General features: G+C 33.8%; 1 protein-coding gene across 1 annotated transcript; it reads right to left on the bottom strand.

The window, feature by feature from the left end:
• Window positions 1–15,117: 15,117 nt before the first annotated feature.
• LOC142235162 (gustatory receptor 5a for trehalose-like) lies at window positions 15,118–23,986 on the bottom strand. The gene is made up of 6 exons (XM_075306420.1): window positions 23,809–23,986; window positions 23,550–23,744; window positions 23,150–23,421; window positions 22,802–22,956; window positions 15,478–15,730; window positions 15,118–15,281 (listed from the first exon to the last, which is right to left on the bottom strand). The coding sequence occupies exons 1-6, from the start codon at window positions 23,969–23,971 to the stop codon at window positions 15,198–15,200; spliced, it is 1,122 nt and encodes a 373-aa protein (XP_075162535.1). The 5' UTR covers window positions 23,972–23,986; the 3' UTR covers window positions 15,118–15,197.
• Window positions 23,987–24,190: the final 204 nt, after the last annotated feature.

The following is a 24,190-nucleotide window of genomic DNA, read 5'->3' as shown; positions in this document are numbered from 1 at the left end:
CTATATAAACAACATTTTGACTAAATTTTCTATTGAAATAAAATTTTGACAAAATTTTATATAGAAAAAAATATTTCTATATTAATAAAATTTTGAATGCATTTTTATAGCAGTGAGTATCAGTGAGCATCAGTAAGAAAAAAAATTGCGAAAATTTGCTATAGAAATAAAATTTGACAATTTTTTCTTATAGAAATAAAATTTTGAAAAAATTATCAATAAAAATACAATTTTAGAAAATTTTTTGTGTAGTAAATAAAATTCTGCAAAATATTCTACAGAAACAAAATTTTGACTAAATTTTCTATAGAAATAAAATTTTGACAAAATTTCCTATAGAAATAAAATGTTGACCAAATTTTCTGTAGAAATAAAATTTTGACCAAATTTTCTAATAAAAAAATCTATTACTATAAAATTTTGGCAAAATTTTCTATAGAAATACAATTTTGACTTAAATTTTTATAGAAATAAAATTATCAATAGAAATAAAATTAAAAAAAAATTTTGTATAACAAACAAAATTTTGCAAAATTTTCTATAGAAATAAAATTTTGCAAAATATTCTATAGAAACTAAATTTTGACTCAATTTTCTATAGAAATAAAATTTTGACTAAATTTTCTATAGAAATAAAATTTTGACTAAATTTTCTATAGAAAACAAGTAAGGAAAGTCTAAAGTCGGGCGGGGTCGACTATATTATACCCTGCACCACTTTGTAGATCTAAATTTTCGATACCATATCACATCCGTCAAATGTGTTGGGGGCTATATATAAAGGTTTGTCCCAAATACATACATTTAACAAGTAAGGAAAGTCTAAAATTTTAAGGAAACTTCGCAATAGTTTATTTATGATTTATCGCTCGATATATATGTATTAGATGTTTAGGAAAATTAGAATCATTTTTACAACTTTTCGACTAAGCAGTGGCGATTTAACAAGGAAAATGTTGGTATTTTGACCATTTTTGTCGAAATCAGAAAAACATATATATGGAAGCTATATCTAAATCTGAACCGATGTCAACCAATTTTGGCACGCATAGCTACAATGCTAATTCTACTCCCTGTGCGGAGTTAAAAATTGGCCTCTGTGGTCATATGAGTGTAAATCGGGCGAAAGCTATATATGGGAGATATATCTAAATCTGAACCGATTTCAACCAAATTTGGCACACATAGCTACAATGCTAATTCTACTCCCTGTGCAAAATTTCAACTAAATCGGAGTGAAAAATTGGCCTCTGTGGTCATATGAGTGTAAATCGGCCGAAAGCTATATATTGGAGCTATATCTAAATCTGAACCGATTTCAACCAAATTTGGCACGCATAGCTACAATGCTAATTCTACTCCCTGTGCAAAATTTCAACTAAATCGGAGCAAAAAGTTGGCCTCTGTGGTCATATGAGTGTAAATCGGGCGAAAGCTATATATGGGAGCTATATCTAAATCTGAACCGATTTCAACCAAATTTGGCACGCATAGCTATAATGCTAATTCTACTCCCTGTGCAAAATTTCAACCAAAGTGGGGTAAAACTCTGGCTTCTGGGACCGTATTAGTCCATATCGGGCGAAAGATATATATGGGAGCTATATCTAAATCTGAACCGATTTCAATAAAATTTGGCACACTTGACTATAGTACAAATTGTTCTTCTTGTGCAAAATTTTAAGCAAATAAGGGTAAAACTCTGGCTTCTGGGGCCATATAAGTCCATATCGGTCGAAATATATATATGGGAGCTATATCTAAATCTGAACCGATTTCTTCCAAAATCAATAGGGATCTATTCTGAGCCAAAACACATACTTGTACCAAATTTGAAGCCGATTGGACTAAAACTGCGACCTAGACTTTGATTACAAAAATGTGTTCACGGACAGACGGACATCGCTATATCGATTCAAGAGCCCACCCTGAGCATTTTTGCCAAAGACACCATGTATCTATCTCGTCTCCTTCTGGGTGTTGCAAACATATGCACTAACTTATAATACCCTGATCCACAGTGTGGAGCAGGGTATAAAAATATTTCTATAGTAATAAAATTTTGAATAAAATTTTGACAAAATTTGCTATAGAAATAAAATTTTGACAAAACTTTTTATAGAAATAACATTTTGACAAAATTTTCTATAAAAACAACTTTGAAAAAATTTTCTGCCAATATTCCACATATGTATATGGCCTTAAAATAAAATAAAAAAATATAATTTCGATTGTTCGAAATATTTAAAAAAAAATTGATATGGGCATTAAAATGGATCGATACAGCCCATCTGCTAGTCAAACATTCTAGGAAACATAAAAATATAGCCGTAATTGGAAGTTGATTTTCATTTACAATCATGCTGTACATTGATCGAATGAATAACGCAATGGAAACTAATTTGCGTAAAAACTTGCTTAGTTACAAATATGTGAAGTGTTTTAAAAAATTTGGTTTAGCCGGAGTCGGAGTCGAGCAAAATTTTGACGACTCCGACTCCGACTCCGACTCCAGCAAAATCTTCAGACTCCGACTCCAAGACTCCGACTCCGACTCCACAGCCCTGGTATTTTGACCATTTTTGTCGAAATCAGAAAAACATATATATGGGAGCTATATCTAAATCTGAACCGATTTCAACCAAATTTGGCACGCATAGCAACAATGCTAATTCAACCCCTTGTGCAAAATTTCAACTAAATCAGAGTTAAAAATTGGCCTCTATGGTCATATGAGTGTAAATCGGGCGAAAGCTATATATGGGAGCTATATCTAAATCTGAACCGATTTCAACCAAATTTGACACGCATAGCTACAATGCTAATTCTACTCCCTGTGCAAAATTTCAACTAAATCGGAGCAAAAAATTGGCCTCTGTGGTCATATGAGTGCAAATCGGGCGAAAGCTATATATGGGAGCTATATCTAAATCTGAACCGATTTCAACCAAATTTGGCACGCATAGCTACAATGCTAATTCTACTCCCTGTGCAAAATTTCAACTAAATCGGAGCAAAAAATTGGCCTCTGTGGGCAAATGAGTGTAAATCGGGCGAAAGCTATATATGGGAGCTATATCTAAATTTGAACCGATTTGGCTGATATTTTGCAAGTTTTTCGAGACTCATAAAATATTCGGATGTACGGAATTTGAGGAAGATCGGTTGATATACACGCCAATTATGACCAGATCGGTGAAAAATATATATGGCAGCTATATCTAAATCTGAACCGATTTTTTCCAAAATCAATAGGGATCGTCTTTGAGCCGAAACAGGACCCTATACCAAATTTTAGGACGATCGGACTAAAACTGCGAGCTGTACTTTGCACACAAAAATACATCAACAGACAGACAGACAGACGGACAGACAGACAGACAGACAGACAGACAGACAGACAGACAGACGGACATCGCTAAATCGACTCAGAATTTAATTCTAAGACGATCGGTATACTAAACGATGGGTCTCAGACTTTTCCTTCTTGGCGTTACATACAAATGCACAAACTTATTATACCCTGTACCACAGTAGTGGTGAAGGGTATAACAAGTAAGGAAAGTCTAAAGTCGGGCGGGACCGACTATATTATACCCTGCACCACTTTGTAGATCTAAATTTTCGATACCATATCACATCCGTCAAATGTGTTGGGGGCTATATAAAAAGGTTTGTCCCAAATACATACATTTAAATATCACTCGATCTGGACAGAATTTGATAGACATCTACAAAATCTATAGACTCAAAATTTAAGTGTACAAAATGTCAAACAAATCGGTATAAAACTCTGGCTTCTGTGTCCATATAAGTGCATATCGGGCGGAAGATATATATGGGAGCTATATCTAAATCTGAATCGATTTCAACCAAATTTGGCACACATAGCAACAATGCTAAATCTACTGCCTGTGCAAACGAAATTGGGCCAAAACTCTGGCTTTTAGGACCATATTAGTCTATATCGGGCGAAAGATATATATGGGAGCTATATCTAAATCTGTCCCGATTTCAATCAAATTTTGCACACTTAACTATACTACTAATTGTATTCCTAGTGCACAATTTCAACCAAATTGGGCCAAAAATCTGGCTTTTAGGACCATATAAGTCCATTTCGGGCGAAACATATATATGGGAGCTATATCTAAATCTGAACCGATTTCAATCAAATGTTGCACACTTGACTATACGACTAAGTGTTATGTTTGTACAAAATTTCAAGCAAATCGGTATAAAACTCTGGCTGCTGGGTCCATATTAGTACATATCGGGCAAAAGATATATATGGGAGCTCTATCTAAATCTCTACCGATTTCTTCCAAAATCAATAGGGTTCTATTCTGACCCAAATTAGGAACATATGCCAAATTTGAAATCGATTGGACTTAAATTGCAACCTAGACTTTGATCACAAAAATGTGTTCACAGACAGACGGACGGACAGACGGACATGGTTATATCGACTCAGGGACCCACCCTGAGCATTATGGCCAAACACCATGTGCCTATCTCGTCTCTTTCTGGATGTTACAATCATATGCACTAACTTATAATACCCTGTTCCACAGTGTGGCTCAGGGTATAACAAGTATATACAGCACTAAGTTCGGCCGGGCCGAATCTTAAATACCCACCACCATGAACCAAATATTAGGGTTTCCTTTGAAATTTCAGGAGGGCTTAAGTACACTTCCCGAAGATAAATTTAAGATTTCACCTGTGAGGACTATATCAGATTCTTGATTTATAAGAACCATTTTTGTTTGAGTTTTAGAGGAATCGTTAACGTCTCTTGTAAGTGTGCAAGAAAATTATAAAATAACGTCTTAATTTGAAATCTTAAATCTGTAGAAGTAAAATCTGGAAATTTTACATTGAGTTTCAAGCAATTTTCATGATCAGTGCGCCTTCTACACCCTCGCGAAGTGAAGTCGGTCTATATGGAGGCATTACCAAATGGACCGATAACAACTTAATCCGATACACGTTTTTGTGAGACTAAAATACCAGAATATTTACAATTTCAGGCAAATCAGATAAAAACTACGGTTTCTAGAAATCCAAGGAGTTAAATCGGGAGATCGTTCTTATGGGGGCTATACCAAAATATGGACCGATACTCGCAATTTTTGGCACACGTATTTGTGGTCCTACAATACCTCTAGATTTCCAATTTCAGGTAAATTGGATAAAAACTACAATTTCTATAAGCCCAAGAAGTAAAATCGGGAGGTCGGTTTATATGGGGACTATATCAAAACCTGGACCGATATAGCCCATCTTCGAACTTGACCTGCCTGCAGACAAAAGACGACTTTGTGCAAAATTTCAGCACGATTGCTTCATTATTGAAGACTGTAGCGTGATTACAACAGACAGACAGACAGACGGACATCGTTATATCGTCTTAGAATTTCTCCCTGATCAAGAATATATATATACTTTATATAGTCGGAAATCGATATTTCGATGTGTTACAAACGGAATGACAAACTTATTATACCCCCGTCACCATTCCCATTTCTTTAAGTCACTCTCTTCTCCCTATTAATGGTCTGTCAATGCCTCTGAAACTGTATCAACACCCGCATAAAAAATCCAATTTGTATATGCTATATCCGTTTATGCGTCTTATTAATGGTCTGACAATGCCTCTGAAACTATATCAATACCCGCATATACTTTGATATGCTATATCCGGTTATTCGTCTTTATATCCATGTATCCCAAATACAGCTCAATTTTAAGATCCGATTGAATTTCATCAACAATCTGCCCATAGTTTTCATTCCCCAACCCATCTTCTCTTAATTTGACTTATTGACCTCATGCACTTTCTCATATTTGCTATATAGCGGGTGTGGAGTATTTTAAACATTACATCCACATTTTTATAAAATTTTACACGAAAATTGTATCCCCTTTTATTTATTAATTTCCTATTTATACCCACAAAAAAATTTTTGGAAAATGTTCTAAAGGCACAACTTTAAAAGGACGTCCAAAAATTTACTCCCAAAACAGTTCTTTACTTTTTAATTTTGTATAAGTCGATATTTTCATATTTTTCAGTAATAGTCTTTCCTTTTAGAATTTGGGTTTTTAACGTTCCAGACAAGCGTTAGAATGTATTACAAATCATATAACATTTAAAAAAAAAAAAATATTTATTTAAAATAACAAGGAATTTTATAATTTCCATCCAAAATACTATATTCAGATCACACCTTAAAAAGTCATAAGTGCAAATTTTGGGCGTGTCCTATGACAAGCCCAAAAAGCTGGTTAAGTAAGACTGAAATGTTGTAGAAATATTAAATTTTGTATAGAATGCAAAATTACTTTTCCGTCATCCAAATTATACCTCTACTATAACAGCCACAAATTCGTATATTGCATCCCTATAGCATCAACCACATACAAATTTATATTAAAACAGTGTAAATTATTGTTCTAAATTTTCTCCAATGAAATTAACATCATATTACTTTGCACAATTACTATTAATAATGACACCCACCATCGTTTAGCTATACAAAATAAATTCATAATAAATATTCTCATCTCACTCTCAAGCTTTTTGATGTTTTCCCAATGACACTCAAACTTTTTTCCCATGCCAGCTTAACAAAAGCCCTCAAAAACACTCAAACAGCCAATCATCTAAACAACAGCTATTCAAACTAATACAAAAACGACCACAACGCCAATAACTTTAAAAAAAAATGAATGTAAATCGTTACATCTTCATTTATTTTGATATTTAAAATTTAATTTTAAAACTCTCGCGTACACCCAAAATCAACATATGCCTTTATCGAGGGAAAATAGATGCTCAAAAAATCTTGACAATCTGAAAATGGTGTATTTCTTATTAACTTCTGGCGTTGATCACATGACCACGAACTCAATTGCATACATTTTGTACGGGACTTGTATTTAACAAGTTTTTTAGCTGCATTTAAATGTACTACATTATCAATTATCAAGGTCTTCTCAAATCGCTTTCAACCATTTATCAGCCGTATTTCCCCAAAAAAAATCCCCTTGAAACCCATTCGAGGATCTGTCGAATGCAATTCTAATTGAATTTATATTGAGAATGGGGCTTACTCTCAAATTGAATTGGCGTTGAAAAAGGTCTATATGCATGTTTATTGGATCATGATGAAATATGGCCCAGGCGTATTTATTAGTCCTGCCAACTCAAGCAAAAATAGAACTATTTCCAAATGTAAAACCCACGAAGGTTAAACAAAAATGTTAACATTCATCAAAAAAATGTTAGCCACAATAGTATATGGTCCTTTGTATTGGTACTACTCCATGTCTACACTGAAAAAAATATTGACCTAATATGGAAGATTAAAGGGTGATACGGTCACAATTTGGTCAATATAAACTTGACGTATTTCTTTCAATTTTGCATTTAAAAAAACTGAAGAATGTTGCTCCTATTTTTATTTTGGAATTCACTCTTCAGTTGTCAAAATGATGTCCAAGCAAGAAGAGCAGCGTATCAAAATTTTGCTCGCGCATCGCGAAAATCCGATCTACTCGCACGCAAAGCTGGCAAAATCGCTAAAAGTTGTCATATCAACCGTTAAAAATGTAATTAAAGTGCTTGGAGAACGTTTGTCTACAGCCAGGAAGTCTGGATCGGGGGGAAATCGAAAACCGGAAGCCGCTGAGACGACAAAGAGAGTTGCCGGTAGTTTCAAGCGAAAACCTAACCTCTCTCTCCGAGATGCCGCAAATAAGCTGGGTGTATCGTCTACAACCGTGCATCGAGCCAAAAAACGAGCCGGACTATCGACTTACAAGAAGGTAGTGACTCCAAATCGCGATGATAAACAAAATACGACGGCCAAAGCGCGATCCCGGAGGCTGTACACGACGATGCTGACGAAGTTTGACTGCGTGGTAATGGACGACGAAACCTATGTCAAAGCCGACTACAAGCAGCTTCCAGGACAGGAGTTTTATACGGCAAAAGGAGGGGGAAAGGTAGCAGATATTTTCAAGCACATAAAACTGTCAAAGTTCGCAAAGAAATATTTGGTTTGGCAAGCCATCTGTACCTGTGGCTTGAAAAGCAGCATTTTCATAGCTTTCGGGACTGCCAACCAAGAAATTTACGTGAAAGAGTGTTTGAATAAACGTCTGCTGCCTTTCCTGAAGAAACACTGTTGTTCCGTACTGTTTGGCCGGATTTGGCATCTTGCCATTACGGTAAAAAGGCCATGGAGTGGTATGCCGCCAACAACGGGCAGGTGGTTCCCAAGGACAACACACGCCAGAGCTCCGCCCAATTGAGAAATACTGTGCTATGTCAAGCGGAACCTAAAGAAGACCAAAAAACTGCTAAGGACGAGCAGCAGTTCAAGGCAAACTGGCTTTCTGCGGCGAAGAAGGTGGACAAGGTGGCTGTACAAAATCTGATGGCAGGTGTCAAGCGTAAGGCCCGGCAATTCGGATTTGGAAAAGCGAAAGCCTAACTGAATACTTTTCCTGAATTTTATACTAATTGAAATTGAAAAAGAAATTTAATTTGATTTTTTAAATAAACGATTTCACCGATTTACACGCGTTTTCCCTTGACCAAATTTTAATTAAAAGAAAGTTTAGAATCCTTGCTTCAAAATTTTTTTTCATTAAATTTAGGACACAAGTCTTGGAATTTTGCATCTCTCTGCTGAAGTTGTAGATTTTTGAAGTAAGGCAAATTTTCCTTAAAATAAAGAGAAACATTTTTAATTTAAAGAAATCGTCTTTAACTCAACTGACATATTGAATTTTTAAATTTAAGATAAAAACGCTTCAAATATAGGCTAAGACTTATTTTAAGGATTTGCATCTTTGCTTTAAAGTTTTTTTAGCATTAAGAAAACTGTTTTTACTTTGAAGTACCTGGCATAATTTGGATTTTGAATTTGTTTGTACATAGATACCTTTATTAATATATCGCAAGAAGAAAATAAAAACTCGATGAATGAGATCTGTGTCCATTTGGACACAGATCTCATTCCTAGATTTAAAGCCTGGGAGGTCCGTAAAAAATGTATTTATTTTAAAGAAGCCACAATCTTTGGCTCGGAATCAATACCAAAATCCTTAAGGGAAGGTCAACATCTTTGGATCCGAATAAACTTTTTTTTTTGAGTGTACCCTGTATATTTCTTATGAAACTACAAACCAAATTTTCAATGTGTTACTAATAGACTTTTCTCTTTGTCGATTGTACTTTCTAATCCTTACGTAGAATTTAACAAAATAACCCATAGTAAGATACCTCGCAGCCAATCCTAATCCTATAATAACGGCTACATTAGACCAGCCATTCATAATAGGATTTTCAATTTCCCAAGAGAAGCGGAAATTGTAAAATGGAAATTCTTTCACAATCAATTATGAATATCACAAATGCAAGTTACATTTTTGGTTATCATGGCAATGTAACCACATTCTTATAGTGATGCCATAAAAAATGTGTAACAACCGAGCTAACTAGAGAAACATTCACTAGCAGTGCTAACCTCAATGTACACAACATCGGGCCAATAACAACAACAAACAGATTGTGCTTTTACCAACGGGGGACCATTGCAACCCCAAGGTTTTCCTTAGCCCCAAAAGTCACTATAAAATGAAAGATGCCATCCATCCATGAAGTTTGCTGATGTTGACCATATTGACACTGAGTTGCTGTAACAAACAGAAGACAAACATCGACGCATCGATGCATCGATGCAGTTGAGTCCATGGTCCATGACCATGTCATACGATTGAATGAACACATTGCATCATTAGCTCATCAGTATTTCATAGTTGAATAAGTGTTTGGTTTCGTTGGAACGTACACTTGCGTTGACATTCACATCATGAATTTTAGATGCAATTAAAAGTGTGTCATCCTTTTAAGCATAGTGCATTTAATATTCGAATAATGATCGATTCATATACACAGCGTAGTAGTTGTGATTAATATATATTTGAAATGTAGAGTGAATAGAATTATGAGCAAATTAAGAAACAATATACAGCCGTAAGTTCGACCGGGCCGAATATTAAATACCCACCATCATGGATCAATATTCCTTTGAAAACCTCTCGTTGTTTTAGGTGACTTAATACAGTCAAACCTCTAAAACACTCTGAAAAGCGAACCTCTCAAAGAGGACAACTTTCTTGAGACGGTTGCTGTATTATCGTATTAAAATTAACCTTTCATAAATGGATACCTCCCAAATGTGGACAATATTTAGAAGTCCGTGGGCATCTAATTCTGAAAAGTTTCAATGGAACAACAGCACACGAAACTAGAGTGCATTCAGGATGAACAATTAGATTTTGGTAGAGCTTTGCAAAAGACAATGAAATTATGCAATAGTTTGGAAAGCAAGACATTTTAATAACATACTCCCATTTCTCTCTCCCCTCATTATTCTTGAGTCATTCCGGAACGATTCATCAAATGGAACGACCGCTTCTACTTTCTATTCTTATTAAACATCACATTCCAATTTGAGACCATAAGAGACAAAGAGACTCTCAGAGAGAAGGTTAGGGAGAAAATGATTAATTTCACAGAACGAAGGAACGACATAAAGAAAATAGTTCTTCTGATGGAATGACATTAGCCAAAGGCTAATGTCTATTGTAGATGACAGGGGTGGTAAATATTAACAAGTATATACGCCCGTAAGTTCGGCCAGGCTGAATCTAATGTACCCTCCACCATGGATTGGCGTTTCTGATAAAGTTGGCAAAAAATCGACGGCGTAAATCGAATGGCGACGTAAATCGAAGTTGGATGGAACAAAAAATTTGACGACGTATGTTAAATCGAAACAACGTAAACCGAGGCGACGTAAATCGTGGTATTGCTGTACCAAATTTCAATCGAATCGGATGAACTTTTGTTCCTCCAAGAGGCCCCGGAGGTCAAATCTGGGGATCGGTTTATATAGGTTAGGTTAGGTTAGGTTAGGTGGCAGCCCGATGTATCAGGCTCACTTAGACTATTCAGTCCATTGTGATACCACAGTGGTGAACTTCTCTCTTATCACTGAGTGCTGCCCGATTCCATGTTAAGCTCAATGACCTCCTTTTTATAGCCGAGTCCGAACGGCTTTCCACATTGCAGTGAAACCACTTAGAGAAGCTTTGAAACCCTCAGAAATGTCACCAGCATTACTGAGGTGGGTAATTCACCGCTGAGAAACTTTTTGGTGTTCGGTCGAAGCAGGAATCGAACCCACGACCTTATGTATGCAAGGCGGGCATGCTAACCATTGCACCACGGTGGCTCCCCGGTTTATATAAGGACTACATACAATTATGGACCGATGTGGACTAATTTTTGCATGGTATTTAGTGTCCATATATTTACACAAAATACAAACTTTCAACTGAATCGGAAAAATTTGCTCCCCCAAGAAGCCCCAAAACCAAATCTGGGGATTGGTTTATATGGGGGCTATATATAATTATGGACCGATATGGACCAATTTTTGCATGGTTGTTAGAGACTATATACTAACATTACGTACCAAATTTCAACCGGATCGGATGAAACTTGCCCCTCCAAGAGGCTCCGTAGGTCAAATCTGGGGATCGGTTTCTATGGGGGCTACCGATATGGTCCAATTTTTGTATGGTTCTTAGAAACCTTATGGTAACACCACTTACCAAATTTCCACCGGATCGGATGAATTTTGCTCCTCCTAGAGGCTCCGGAGGTCAAATCTGGGGAACGGTTTATATGTGGGCTATATATATAATTATGTACTGATATGGACCAATTTTGCATGGTTGTTAGAGATTATATTATTATATACTAACATTACGTACGAAATTTCAACCGGATCGGAGGAAACTTGCTCCTCCAAGAGGCCAAATCGGAGGTCAAATCTGGGGAACCGATATGGTCCAATTTTTGCATGGTTGTTAGAGACCGTATGCTTATACCACCTACCAAATTTCTACCGGATCGGATGAAATTTTCTTCTCTAAGAGGCTCCGCAAGCCAAATCTGGGGATCGGTTAATATGAGGGCTATACGTAAAAGTGCACCGATATGGCCCATTTGCAATACTATCCGGCGTACATCAATAATAACTACTTGTGCCAAATTTTAAGTCGGCGGACGTGGCTAGATCTACTCAGTCTTTCACCACGACCCAGAATATATGTATACTTTATGGGGTCATAGAGCAATATTTCGGAATGACAAAATTAATCCTATGGTGGAGGGTATAACATTGTTCTGTATAAAACATGTTCACAAAAATTTTATATGAAATTTGTTATTCTCAATTCCTTTCTATACGAGAAATCTCAAGCTCATTATAATTTCAAATTACCCCTATTATACAAGCCACATATCCCTATATCAACAACCCTGTAAAATTTATATTTAAACAGTGTAATTTATTTTAAAAAATTTCTTTAACGAAGTAAAAAAAATACTAGTAGGACGCCATTAGAAAATGTATAGGACTAACTGTGCATTTTAACTCGTACAACGTAAAGACACCCACCACACTCCCCGACACACACACTATGTATATTACAATCGTATAATTCGCAATGCTATCAATGCTCTCAGAGTGACTCTCATGCCACCATAACATAATCCAAACAACAGCTATTCAAACTAACGCAACACCATCAATAGTTTTAGAAAAATTACAGTTAGCTCACTTTCTTGTTATCAATGCTCTCCGAGTGACTCTAAAATTTTTTCCTGATGCCAGCATAACAAAAGCCAAACAACAGCTACTCAAACTAATGCAACACCGTCAATGGCTATAGAAAAATGCAAATTTCTCCACTGAAGCTTCAATTTCAAATTAAACAAGTATATACGGCCGTAAGTTCGGCCAGGCCGAAGCTTATGTACCCTCCATCATGGATTGCGTAGAAACTTCTTCTAAACACTGCCATCCACAATCGAATTACTTAAGTTGCGGTAACGCTTGCCGATGGCAAGATATCTTAAAACCTCCTAACACCATCTTCTAAATTGTATGTAAGTCCATACGTGCTATATATTAAATCAAAAAAGATCGATCCAATACCTATATAATTCAGTTTGACAAAGTAGACATAAAATTTTGACAAAATTTTCTACAGAAATAAAATTTTAACAAAATTTTCTATAGAAATAAAATTTTCACAAAATTTTCTATAGAAATAAACTTTTGACAAAATTTTCTATAGAAATAAAATCTTGGTAGGTTATTTTTGGCTCGAGTGGCAACCGAATAAAATTTGAACAAAATTTTCTATAGAAATAAAATTTTGATAAAATTTTCTATAGAAATAAAATTTTGACAATGATGAAAATTTTATTATGAACCGAATAAAATTTTAACAAAATTTTCTCTAGAAATAAAATTTTGACAAAATTTTCTATAGAAATAAAATTCTGACAAAATTTTCAATAGAAATAAAATTTTGGTAGAATATTTTTGGCTCTAGTGGCAACCATGATTATGAACCGATATGGACCAATTTTGGTATGGTTGTTAGCGACCATATACTAACGCCACGTGCCTAATTTGAACCGGATCGGATGAATTTTGCTCCTCCAAGAGGCTCCGGAGGTCAAATCTGGAGAATGTTTTATATGGGGGCTATATATAATTATGGACCGATATGGACCAATTCTGGCACGGTTGTTAAAGATCATATACTAACACCATGTTCCAAATTACAACCGGATTGGATGAAATTTGCTTCTCTTGGAGACTTCGCAACCCAAATCTGGGGATCGGTTTATATGGGCGCCATATATAATTATGGACCGATGTGGACCAATTTTTACATGGTTGTTAGAGACCATATACCAATACCATGTACCAAATTTCAGCCGGATCGGATGCAATTTGCTCCTCCTTGAGGCTTCGCAAGACAAATCTGGATATCGGTTTATATGGGGTCTATATATAATTATGGACCGATGTGGACCAATTTTTGCATGGTTGTTAGAGACCATATACCAACATCATGTACCAAATTTCAGCCGGATCGGATGAAATTTGCTTCTATTTGAGGCTCCGCAAGCCAAATCTGGGGATCGGTTTATATGGGGGCTATATATAATTATGGACCGATGTGGACCAATTTTTGCGTGATTGGTAGAAACCATATACCAACACCATGTACCAAATTTCAGCCGGATCGGATAACATATGCTTCTCTTAGAGGCTCCGCAAGCCAAATCTGGGGGTCCCTTTATATGGGGGCTATACGTAAAAGTGGACCGATATGGCCCATTTTCAATACCATCCGACCTACATCGATAACAACTACTTGTGCCAAGTTTCAAGTCGATAGCTTGTTTCGTTCGGAAGTTAGCGTGATTTCAACAGACGGACGGACGGACGGACGGACGGACGGACATGCTTAGATCGACTCAGAATTTCACCACGACCCAGAATATATATACTTTATGGGGTCTTAGAATTTATATTATTGGATATGGTAAAATTTTGAGATCTAGTCAAATGTGAAATCAGATCAGATGAGATATTACCCTTTTTCACATCTAACCAGATCTATCTAGATATATGGTATATCTAAACAGATATGGTTGTGGATTAAAAATATCTCATCAGATCCATCATTTTTTTATACGTTTACATTGTAAGCTAAACATCCTAAACATTGATTTAGGTCATATGTTTTTCCAATGGTTCCAATGAATTTCAATGGAAAACATAGTTTATAAACATGATTTATGGTCAAAGGAAATGATTGCCTTCGTTGTGGTCTCTTCCGACATAGTCGTTAGCCAGAGGAAAAAAAGATGAACAAAGCGCCGCACCATAAATGAAACGAAATACAACAGACCTAAAAACTTCAATAGAAAAATGTCAATCATGCATTTTTAACGCATTTTTATTTCCTTTTTGTTTAAATTAGGAAAAATGAACAAGTTCGTTTATTTACACAAAATACATGAGATATCAATAGATGTCTTGTAACTGATGGCCATACAAGATTACAATTAACTTACAAACGAACGAAACTAGCAGGCCAATGAAATCCAAGTTAATGAGACCATATGGGTCAGCCAGCACATGGATGGATCACTGAATGAATGAGCAAAGACGCATGCGCAATTTGTTGGCTAGTGGGCTGAACACGAATGGATAGCGGCTGTAGCTAGGTCCTAAGGCTAGCTAATCGTTGTCACAGTTCCATAGATGTTGGTCCTCATGAAATTGAATCAAAACCAGTTCATAAGTGACAATTGTTCCAGCTACCTGAAATGGATAAACATACAGGGAATTATGGAGCCCCCATAAGCTCGGTTTGGCTTACATTTCGAATGCAAACATTTTAATTGTTTTTTGTCTAGGGTGTATATGCTATAATCAGTCCAATATTAGGATTGATTTTATGTAAGTACTTCATTGACTTTTGATTTTGGTCAAGTGTGAAGTGTACAACTAAACTTACAGTTAGTACCAATTTCCTGGTTATATCGAAATATTTCATGCCTGTCATGGCCACAGTCATTCCATTGATTTCCATAATAAACCTTTCCACTTCATTGTTGTAGGCAGTTGAAGGGATTTGTTTTAAAATCGGTAGCAGTTCCCGTGATCGCTCGTTGACCTCGGCCAGATAGAGGCATACAGCCAAGGTTCGTGCGAGTAAAAATAGCAGAGAAAAATAAAAATAAATAGCATGGGCAACCGAAGGCATTGTACTGAAAAATGAAGAAGAGCAGAAAGAAAATTTCATTAAAACATGGACATATTAGGCAATTCGTTCGGGACACAAAGTTACTGGAAAACAAGGTGGATACTGCCAGTCAACATGAGACAAGGAAACCAGAATCCTGTTTTCAACCTAACCCAACCTACCCTTTCGCAAGAACGGAACCAATTCATATTAAAAAGTGAGCTTGGACTAAAGTCATTGAGGTTCCAAAAAGAGCAAGAGACCAGTTATACAATTTGCTTTTATCCCATGAAATGTTGCAAATTTACACATACGATTGGCCTCCAGATCCCAAGTGCCGCTGATGGCAATGGTGTTGGCGCCGTAATGGCTAATGGTTGCTCCCGCTCGTTTACATCGACAGTGGCAACATTTTCTAGTATTGAAGCCTAGGGTAGACAACCATTTTGGCAACAACCTTGGACATTGGCCACCAAAACCCCTGGATATCAATCCATAGGACTTTTGAAACTGATATATTTGCAACAGTGTGGCCTAACTGTAAGAATTGTCGGAGGTAAGTAAAATATCGATAAATGTGTTGTTATCGATCCCATTAACAAGCTGCAGTATCGATTATATTTTTTATCAAAATTTTATTTCAATAGAGAATTGTGTCAAAATGTATTGATTTTATAGAAAATTTTATTTCTATAGAAAATTTTGTCAAAATTTTATTTCTATAGAAAATTTTGTCAAAATTTTATTTCTATAGAAAATTTTGTTAAAATTTTATTTCTATAGAAAATTTTGTCAAAATTTTATTTCAATAGAGAATTGTGTCAAAATGTATTGATTTTATAGAACATTTTATTTCTATAGAACATTTTGTGAAAATTTTATTTCTATAGAAAATTTTATTTCTATAGAAAATTTTTTCAAAATTTTATTTCTATAGAAAATTTTGTGAAAATTTTATTTCTACACCCTCAAAAAAAATCGCTTCTTTAACATATGTTCCAAACATATTTTGCAGGAAGCACATATATTATTGGATACTGCCGAAACATTAATATGTTTGTTTTATGTGAGCATATTATATGCTTGGAAGCATTTTGAGCCAAAAATATTATATGCTTGGAAGAATTTTTCCCAAACACGATAGTGCTCATTCCCTAACATACTCGTAATTTTCACTTCCACGAAATTTTTTAGTTCTTGGCACCTTTTTCTGTAACACAAATAATGTTGAAGAAATTATTCACTTTTATAAATTTTTTAAATTTTACCTTTCGCCTGCACGGAGAATCGAACCGAGGACCATACAGTTTGTAAGCCAACACACTATCCAATGGGCTACGTAGCTGTTACAGTCACCATTAGACAATTATCGTTATAAGTTACATTTATATAGCATAGTTTGCAGCGCCCACGAGCCCATGCAAACATAACATTATTTAATAGAAACATACATTTGTTTGCCACGTGGAGCAGTGGTTAGCATGTCTGCCTTGCATGCAAAGGGTCGTGGGTTCAATTCCTGCTCCGACCGAACACTTTTTTTATTTACACATGTATATTTATACTATATTAAATTTTTATAATGAAACTTCGAAACTTAAAGATTTATACTCAGTAACAGTGCTTGATATAAACGAAATTGACTGATTTTTGGATAAAATATTATTTTTTATTGCAAAAATAACAACAAAAACTGTTTTTGGTACAAAACTTTAAAATTTGGAAGGAATTCAAAAACTCTAACAAAAGAAGAACGTGGAGTCCAGTATAAACATACATAAATAATTTTATAATATAAACATAAATTTATTTAGGCGTGAACATCGCTCTAAAATGTCTTTTATTTTTCTTTAATAATTCATTTTAAAGAAAATAAACTTTTTAAATTGTTTTAGCTGTAAACTCGAACTTAATACCCGCTTTTATATTTGAAGGTGTCCGTCAACTCCTCGTGGACTACTTATTAACAAAGAGGAACTAAACTTGGTTTTTATACATTTTACTGTGTAATTTTTCACTATTTCCTCCTTATTTCATTTTACTGTCCCAACTCTAAAAAGAGTATAGTGCCCTTTCGTTATTTTTATGAAGACCCCTGATTTCTTTTAACGAACCAAAAAAAAAAATTGTGAACATAATGCCAACATGATAAACAAAACACATGTCCACACATACATAAAATGCTGCTCTCAAGGCGAAAACATATGCTGTTTGTTTTTCAAATGTCTATTCTCTTGGTTACGAATGTCTATTCTCTTTATTCAAATTAAATAATATTTAGACTTAAGCATATCAAATTTTTGGCCTTATCATAAAACAGTTTTCCGAAACAACATACAAGCGGTTTCACAGAAATTGTTCTCTTTTGATTCTTTTGCTGTGTTATGTTGATATCTTTCGTCAACGCTCCCGGTTTCCATCTCTATTTCTTTCTCTATACTCTCTCTGTCGCTTTGAATAAAATATCACAACATATGTATGTTTAGTCGAAATTTGTAAATTTATATATGTTTGCATTCACACATATGATTTTTATGAAACATTCATGCCCCAAACATAATATATTCTAACATATTAACATAGATGTCCCAAACATTTAGTGTTAGTTTAGGAACATTACCTGTTCGCACTTAAATATATTGTGTTTTAAAATTGTGCCCGAAACACATTTTGTTTATATCGGAACATATGAAAAAGATATTTTTCTAACAGTGTATAGAACATTTGTGTCAAAATTTTATTTCTATAGAAAATTTTGTGAAAATTTTATTTCTATAGAAATTTTTGTCAAAATTTTATTCATATAGAAAATTTTGTCAAAGTTTATTTATATAGAACATTTTGTCAAAGTTTATTTCTATACAAAATTTTGTCAAAATTTCATTTCTATAGAAAATTTTATTTCTATCTAAAATTTTGTAAAAATGATATTTCTAGAAAAAATTTTGTCAAAAATTTATTTCTATAGAAAATTTTGTCAAAATTTTATTTCCATAGAAATTTGACAAAATTTTATTTCTATAGAAAATTTTGTCAAAGGTTATTTCTATAGCAAATTTTGTCAACATTTTATTTCTATAGAAAATTTTGACAAACATTTTATTTCTGTCGAAAATTGCGTCAAAATTTTATTTCTATAGAAAATTTTGTCAAAATTTGATTTCTCTAGAAAATTTTGTCAAAATTGTATCTCTATGGAAAATTTTAATGGATAATCAGAATAATAATAAAATAGGTCAACAATACTCAAAAAAACCAAAAATGTATTACTATAGCAAATTTTGTCAAAAATTGTATTTCTAAAGAAAATTTTGTCAATGTTTTATTTCTATAGAAAGTTTTATCAAAATTTTATTTCTATAGAAAATTTTGACAACATTTTATTTCTATAGAAATTTGTCAAAATTTTATTTCTGTAGAAAATTTTGTCAAAGTGTATTTCTATAGCAATTTTTGTCAAAATTTTATTTTTATAGAAAATTTTGTCAAAAAATTTATTTCTAGAGAAAATTTTGTTACATTTTTTTTAATCTTTTGCCAAAAATTTTTTTCCATAGAAAATTTCGTCAAAATTTTATTTCTATAGGAAATTTTGTCAAAAATTTATATAGGAAATTTTATTGAATTTTTTTCTGTAGAAAATTTTGTCAAAATTGTATTTCTATAGAAAATTTTGTTACAATTTTTTTTCTATAGAAAATTTCGTCAAAATTGTATTTCTATAAAAAAATTTTTAAAAATTTCATGTCTATAGACATTTTTTTTGATATAGAAAATTTTGTCAAAATTTTATTTCTATACACCGAAAGAATTCTCTTCGTTAATTTTACGAAGAATTCTTCATTAACTATTCTTCGTGAATTCTTCATTAAAATAACGAAATTTTCATTCATTTTCGTAAATTTTTCGAAGAACATTTTACGAATATACGAAACTTCTACGAAATATTCTACATTAATTTTTTTTCGTAAAAAGTTCGTACTTTTAACGAAACTTTCTTCATATTTCATGAATTTTGTGAAGAAGTTTTTACGAATATTTTACGAAACATTCTGCGTTAAAATTTCTTCATAAAAAGTACGAAACATTTTCTTTGAAATAACGAAGAAGTTTCATTGTAGTTTTAAAATTTCCTTTCGCGACATAAAATTGTCTTTTATAATGAGCTTGAGTGTATTCTATTTTTTTATGCAAGTCTATGCTACTTCTCATTTGGGTGATAGAGCGCTATGAATAAAAGTGAAGCAATAAAGCAAAAAATTATTAAAAAACTTAAGATGTAAAGTAGTGATGTCATTTTTCACATTTGTAACTACAACCAAATGCACTTTCGACTGTAATTTTTTTTCTAAAAGTTCGAACATTTTTGAAAAAAAAGTACGAAAGTTTTTCATAAAAAGTACGAACATTTTTCATAAAAAGAACGAAATTGTTTCATAAAAAGTACGAAGATTTTTCATAAAAAGTACGAAGATTCTTCATAAAAAGTACGAATTTTTTTCTTACAAAGTACGAAAATTTTGGAAGAAATTTTCTTCGTAAAAAGTACGAAATATTTCGTACTTTTAATGAAAAGTTTCTTTGGTTGTAAAACAATGACAAATTTCGTACTTTTAACGAAATTTTTCGTTCTTTTTACGAAGAAAATTCTTTCGGTGTAGAAAATTTTGTCAAAGTTTATTTATATAGCAAATTTTGTCAAAATTTTATTTTTATAGAAAACTTTGTCAAAAAGTTTATTTCTAGAGAAAATTTTGTTACAATATTTTTTTTTACTCTTTGTCAAAAAATTTTTTTCTCTACAAAATTTGGTCAACATTTTATTTCTATAGGAAATTTTGTCAAAATTTTATTTTGATAGAAAATTTTTTCAAAATTTTATTTCTGTAGAAAATTTTGTCAAAATTTTATTTCTATAGAAAATTTTGTCAAAATTTTATTTCTATAAAAATTTGTCACAATTTTATTTCTATAGAAAATTTTTCAAAATTTTCTATAGTAACTATTGTTACAATTTTGATACCCTCCACCATAGGAGGGGGGTATATTAACTTTGTCATTCCGTTTGTAACACATCGAAATATTGCTCGAAGACCCCATAAAGTATATATATTTTGGGTCGTGGTGAAATTCTGAGTCAATCACGCTAACTTCCGAGCGAAACAAGCTATCGACTTGAAACTTGGCACAAGTAGTTGTTATTGATGTAGGTCAGTTGTTATTGATATAGGTAGGTGTAGGTCTTTTACGTATAGCCCCCATATAAACGGACCCCCAAATTTGGCTTGCGAATCCTCTAACAGAAGCATATTTCATCCGTTCCGGCTGAAATTTGGTACATGGTGTTTGTATATAGTCTCTAACAACCATGCAAAAATTGGTACACATCGTTCCATAATTATATATAGCCCCCATATAAACGGACCCCCAAATTTGGCTTGCGATTGTTCTAAGAGAAGCAAATTTCATCCAATCCGGTTGAAACTTGGTACATGGTGTTAGTATATGGTGTCAAACAACCACGCAAAGTTTGGTCCACATCGGTCCCGATCCCCAGATTTGGCTTGCGGAGCCTCTAAGAGAAGCAAATTTTATCCGATCCGGCTGAAATTTGGTACGTGGTGTTAGTATATGGTCTCTAATGACCATGCAAAAATTGGTCCACATCGGTCCATAATTATATATAGCCCCCATATAAACCGATCACCAGATTTGACCTCCGGAGCCTCTTGGAAGACCAAAATTCATCTCATTCAGTTGAAATTTGGTAAGTGGTGTTAATGTATGGCCTCAAACACCCATGCAAAAATTGGTCGAAATCGGTCAATAATTATTATTGGGCCCCATATAAACCGATCCCCAGATTTGACCTCCGGAGCCCCTTGGAAGAGCAAAAATCATCCGATTCGGTTGAAATTTGGTACGTGATGTTAGTATATGGTATCCAACAACCATGCAGGAATTGGTTCATATCAGTCCATAATTATATATAGCCCCCATATAAACCGATCCCCAGATTTGACCTCTTGTGCCTTTTGGAGAAGCAAAATTCATCCGATCTGGTTGAAATTTGGTACGTGGTGGTAGTATATGATATTTAACAACCATGCCAAAAGTGTTCCATATCAGTCCATAATCATATATAGCCCCAATATAAACCAATCCCGAGATTTGGTTTTGGAGCCTCTTGGAGGAGCAAATTTCATCCGAGTCATTTGAAATTTGGTACATTGTTCTAGTATATGGCCGTTAGCAACCATGCCTAACTTAGTCCATATCGGTCTATAGTTATATATAGCCCTCAGATAAATCGATCCCCAATCACACAAAAATTATTTGTAGACTTACCTATACATAACTTTTTTGTCTAATATATACCACGTATGGACTAACTCACAATTTAAAAAATGATGTTAAGAAGTTTTAAGATACCACAACCCAAGTAATTCGATTGTGGATGACAGTCTTTCGTAGAAGTTTCTACGCAATCCATGGTGGAGGGTACATAAGATTCGGCCTGGCCGAACTTACGGCCATATATACTTGTTTTCCTATAGAATCTATAGAATATAGAAAATTTCGTCAAAATTTTATGTCTATAGAAAATTATGTTAAAACTTTATTTTTATAGAACATTTTTTGAAAATTTTGTTTCTATAGAAAGTTTTGCCAAATTTTATTTCTATAGAAAATTTTGTCAAATTTTTTTTCTATAGAAAATTTTGTCAAAATTGTATGTCTATAGAAAATTTTATAAGAATTTTATTTTTAGAAGTCTTTCTGCTTTGAAATTCTTATCTGCACACCATCTTTGTTCTTCCATCGATGAAAGTACCAAAAAGCGATTCATTTTAACTAAATCCAATGATATCAGACATTTTTGTCCACCATCCAAGCACTCCTTGTCAACACAAGACCATAAAATTTTAATACAAATTACTGGTATAGTAAATCTAATTAAATATGACCTCAAGTTAAATTCATTATGGTCCAGAGGATTTTCATCAACCTTTGACACTTTGAGTAACTTGTGGTTCTCAACGTCAGTCCACACTCTCTAATCCACGAAGATTGAATATTCGAGTCCGAGACTTACTTAATACTCTTCAGCAACTGGATGCAGACGAAATACAAATTATTGGCAAACGAAAGGAATGTAATCCCAGAGACAGCTTCATCCACCTCTTCGATAAGATCACAAACCAAAATATATTGCTGTCTAACTTGGCACCAGAATGACTCGGGCATCGACTACATTGGCATGGATGACAAAAAGGAAAAAAACCAAAAAAAAAATGAAAAAAATTTTAGTTCTTCTTGGTTTTTGGTTTTCTTGTTATTTTATTCATATAAAAAATCCAATAAATAAACGAGATGACCATATATTTGACCATCGAAATATCATCAATGGTTATAAATTGACCATAGTGGTCAATTCACTCACCTGACCCTTGAAGTATTCCAGGTGAGTGCGTATCCTTTTAAACATGGACGACAGGCCAATGCCAATAATTAAAACAAAGACATCCATATATGTCCAACCGAAGGTCATGAGAACATTTTGGATTTTACCCAACCAAGCTAGCCATGGCGAATAATCGAAAATGAAAAATATCTGGCTGACAACATTGAGAAAGTATGACTCGATTGGATCCTTGGTGGCCGGACAGTAATTGGCAAAGTGTATGGCTGAAATTGTGCTCAAGAGATGTTCAGCTGATGTAGAAGGTAAAGGAAATTAAAAAAATATTAAAACAAAATAAATTCGTATATGAGAAAAAGGATAATCGTTAGGATCAAAGAGTTGTAGGGCCAAAGAGAACAGATCATTACAAAGGACTTACTCAACGATACGGTTATCAAAACAAATGTCACCGCCTTAATTCTCTTGGCCAACTCTTCACGTTCTTGCCAACTGTGATAGGCGGGCAATTGTTTCTCAACTTGTTGCCAGTGTCTCATTAGCTTAGGCCATTTGGAGGCCAAGCGTAGAAATCCCATTGAGGCCATTAGTATGGTGATGTGGAATACCAAAGGTTCTATAACAAAATAAAAAAGATTTGTATTTTAATTATCTGACTTATTTAAATTCATTATCCGTACCTATGTTACGCACTTCCAATTCTTTATGTCTAACCATATTAAATGTCAGCAGACTATCGGCTATGGTCATTAATATATAGAGTAGACAATAGCTGGTACGAAAACTAAACCAACGAAATGAAAGTCCATTGACTGATTTATTGCGTATACCAAGGACAGGCATCAAGCAAAAACATTGGGCAATTACCAATACTTGTTGACAAAAAAAAAAAAAAAATAACGAAAATATTAATTATTTAATATGGCCCCAAGTATATCTTAATCGTATCTTTACATAATTTTTTTTTTGTTAAAGTTGGATCAGTCGATTTTGACTACTATCAAACGTTGTCTTTTTTATTTTGTCCAATATTAAAAGTCAATTCGGCTGGATTTTCAGAAA

The sequence above is a fragment of the Haematobia irritans genome, chromosome 4 (genome assembly GCF_050003625.1).
Source record: "Haematobia irritans isolate KBUSLIRL chromosome 4, ASM5000362v1, whole genome shotgun sequence".
NCBI classification, from domain to species: Eukaryota; Metazoa; Arthropoda; class Insecta; order Diptera; family Muscidae; genus Haematobia; species Haematobia irritans.
Note: the sequence above shows the minus strand (reverse complement) of the source record. Positions and strands in the feature narration are given on the sequence as shown.

Bases quoted from the DNA above. Each gene is read 5' to 3' on its own strand.
- LOC142235162 (XM_075306420.1), bottom strand. From the start codon at position 23,971: ATGCCTGTCCTTGGTATACGCAATAAATCAGTCAATGGACTTTCATTT. The intron at 23,422-23,549 runs GTAAGTCCTTTG...CTTCTACATCAG, and splicing joins TTTGATAACCGTATCGTTGA to CTGAACATCTCTTGAGCACA. The intron at 15,282-15,477 runs GTAAGTTTAGTT...TATCCATTTCAG, and splicing joins CCAGGAAATTGGTACTAACT to GTAGCTGGAACAATTGTCAC.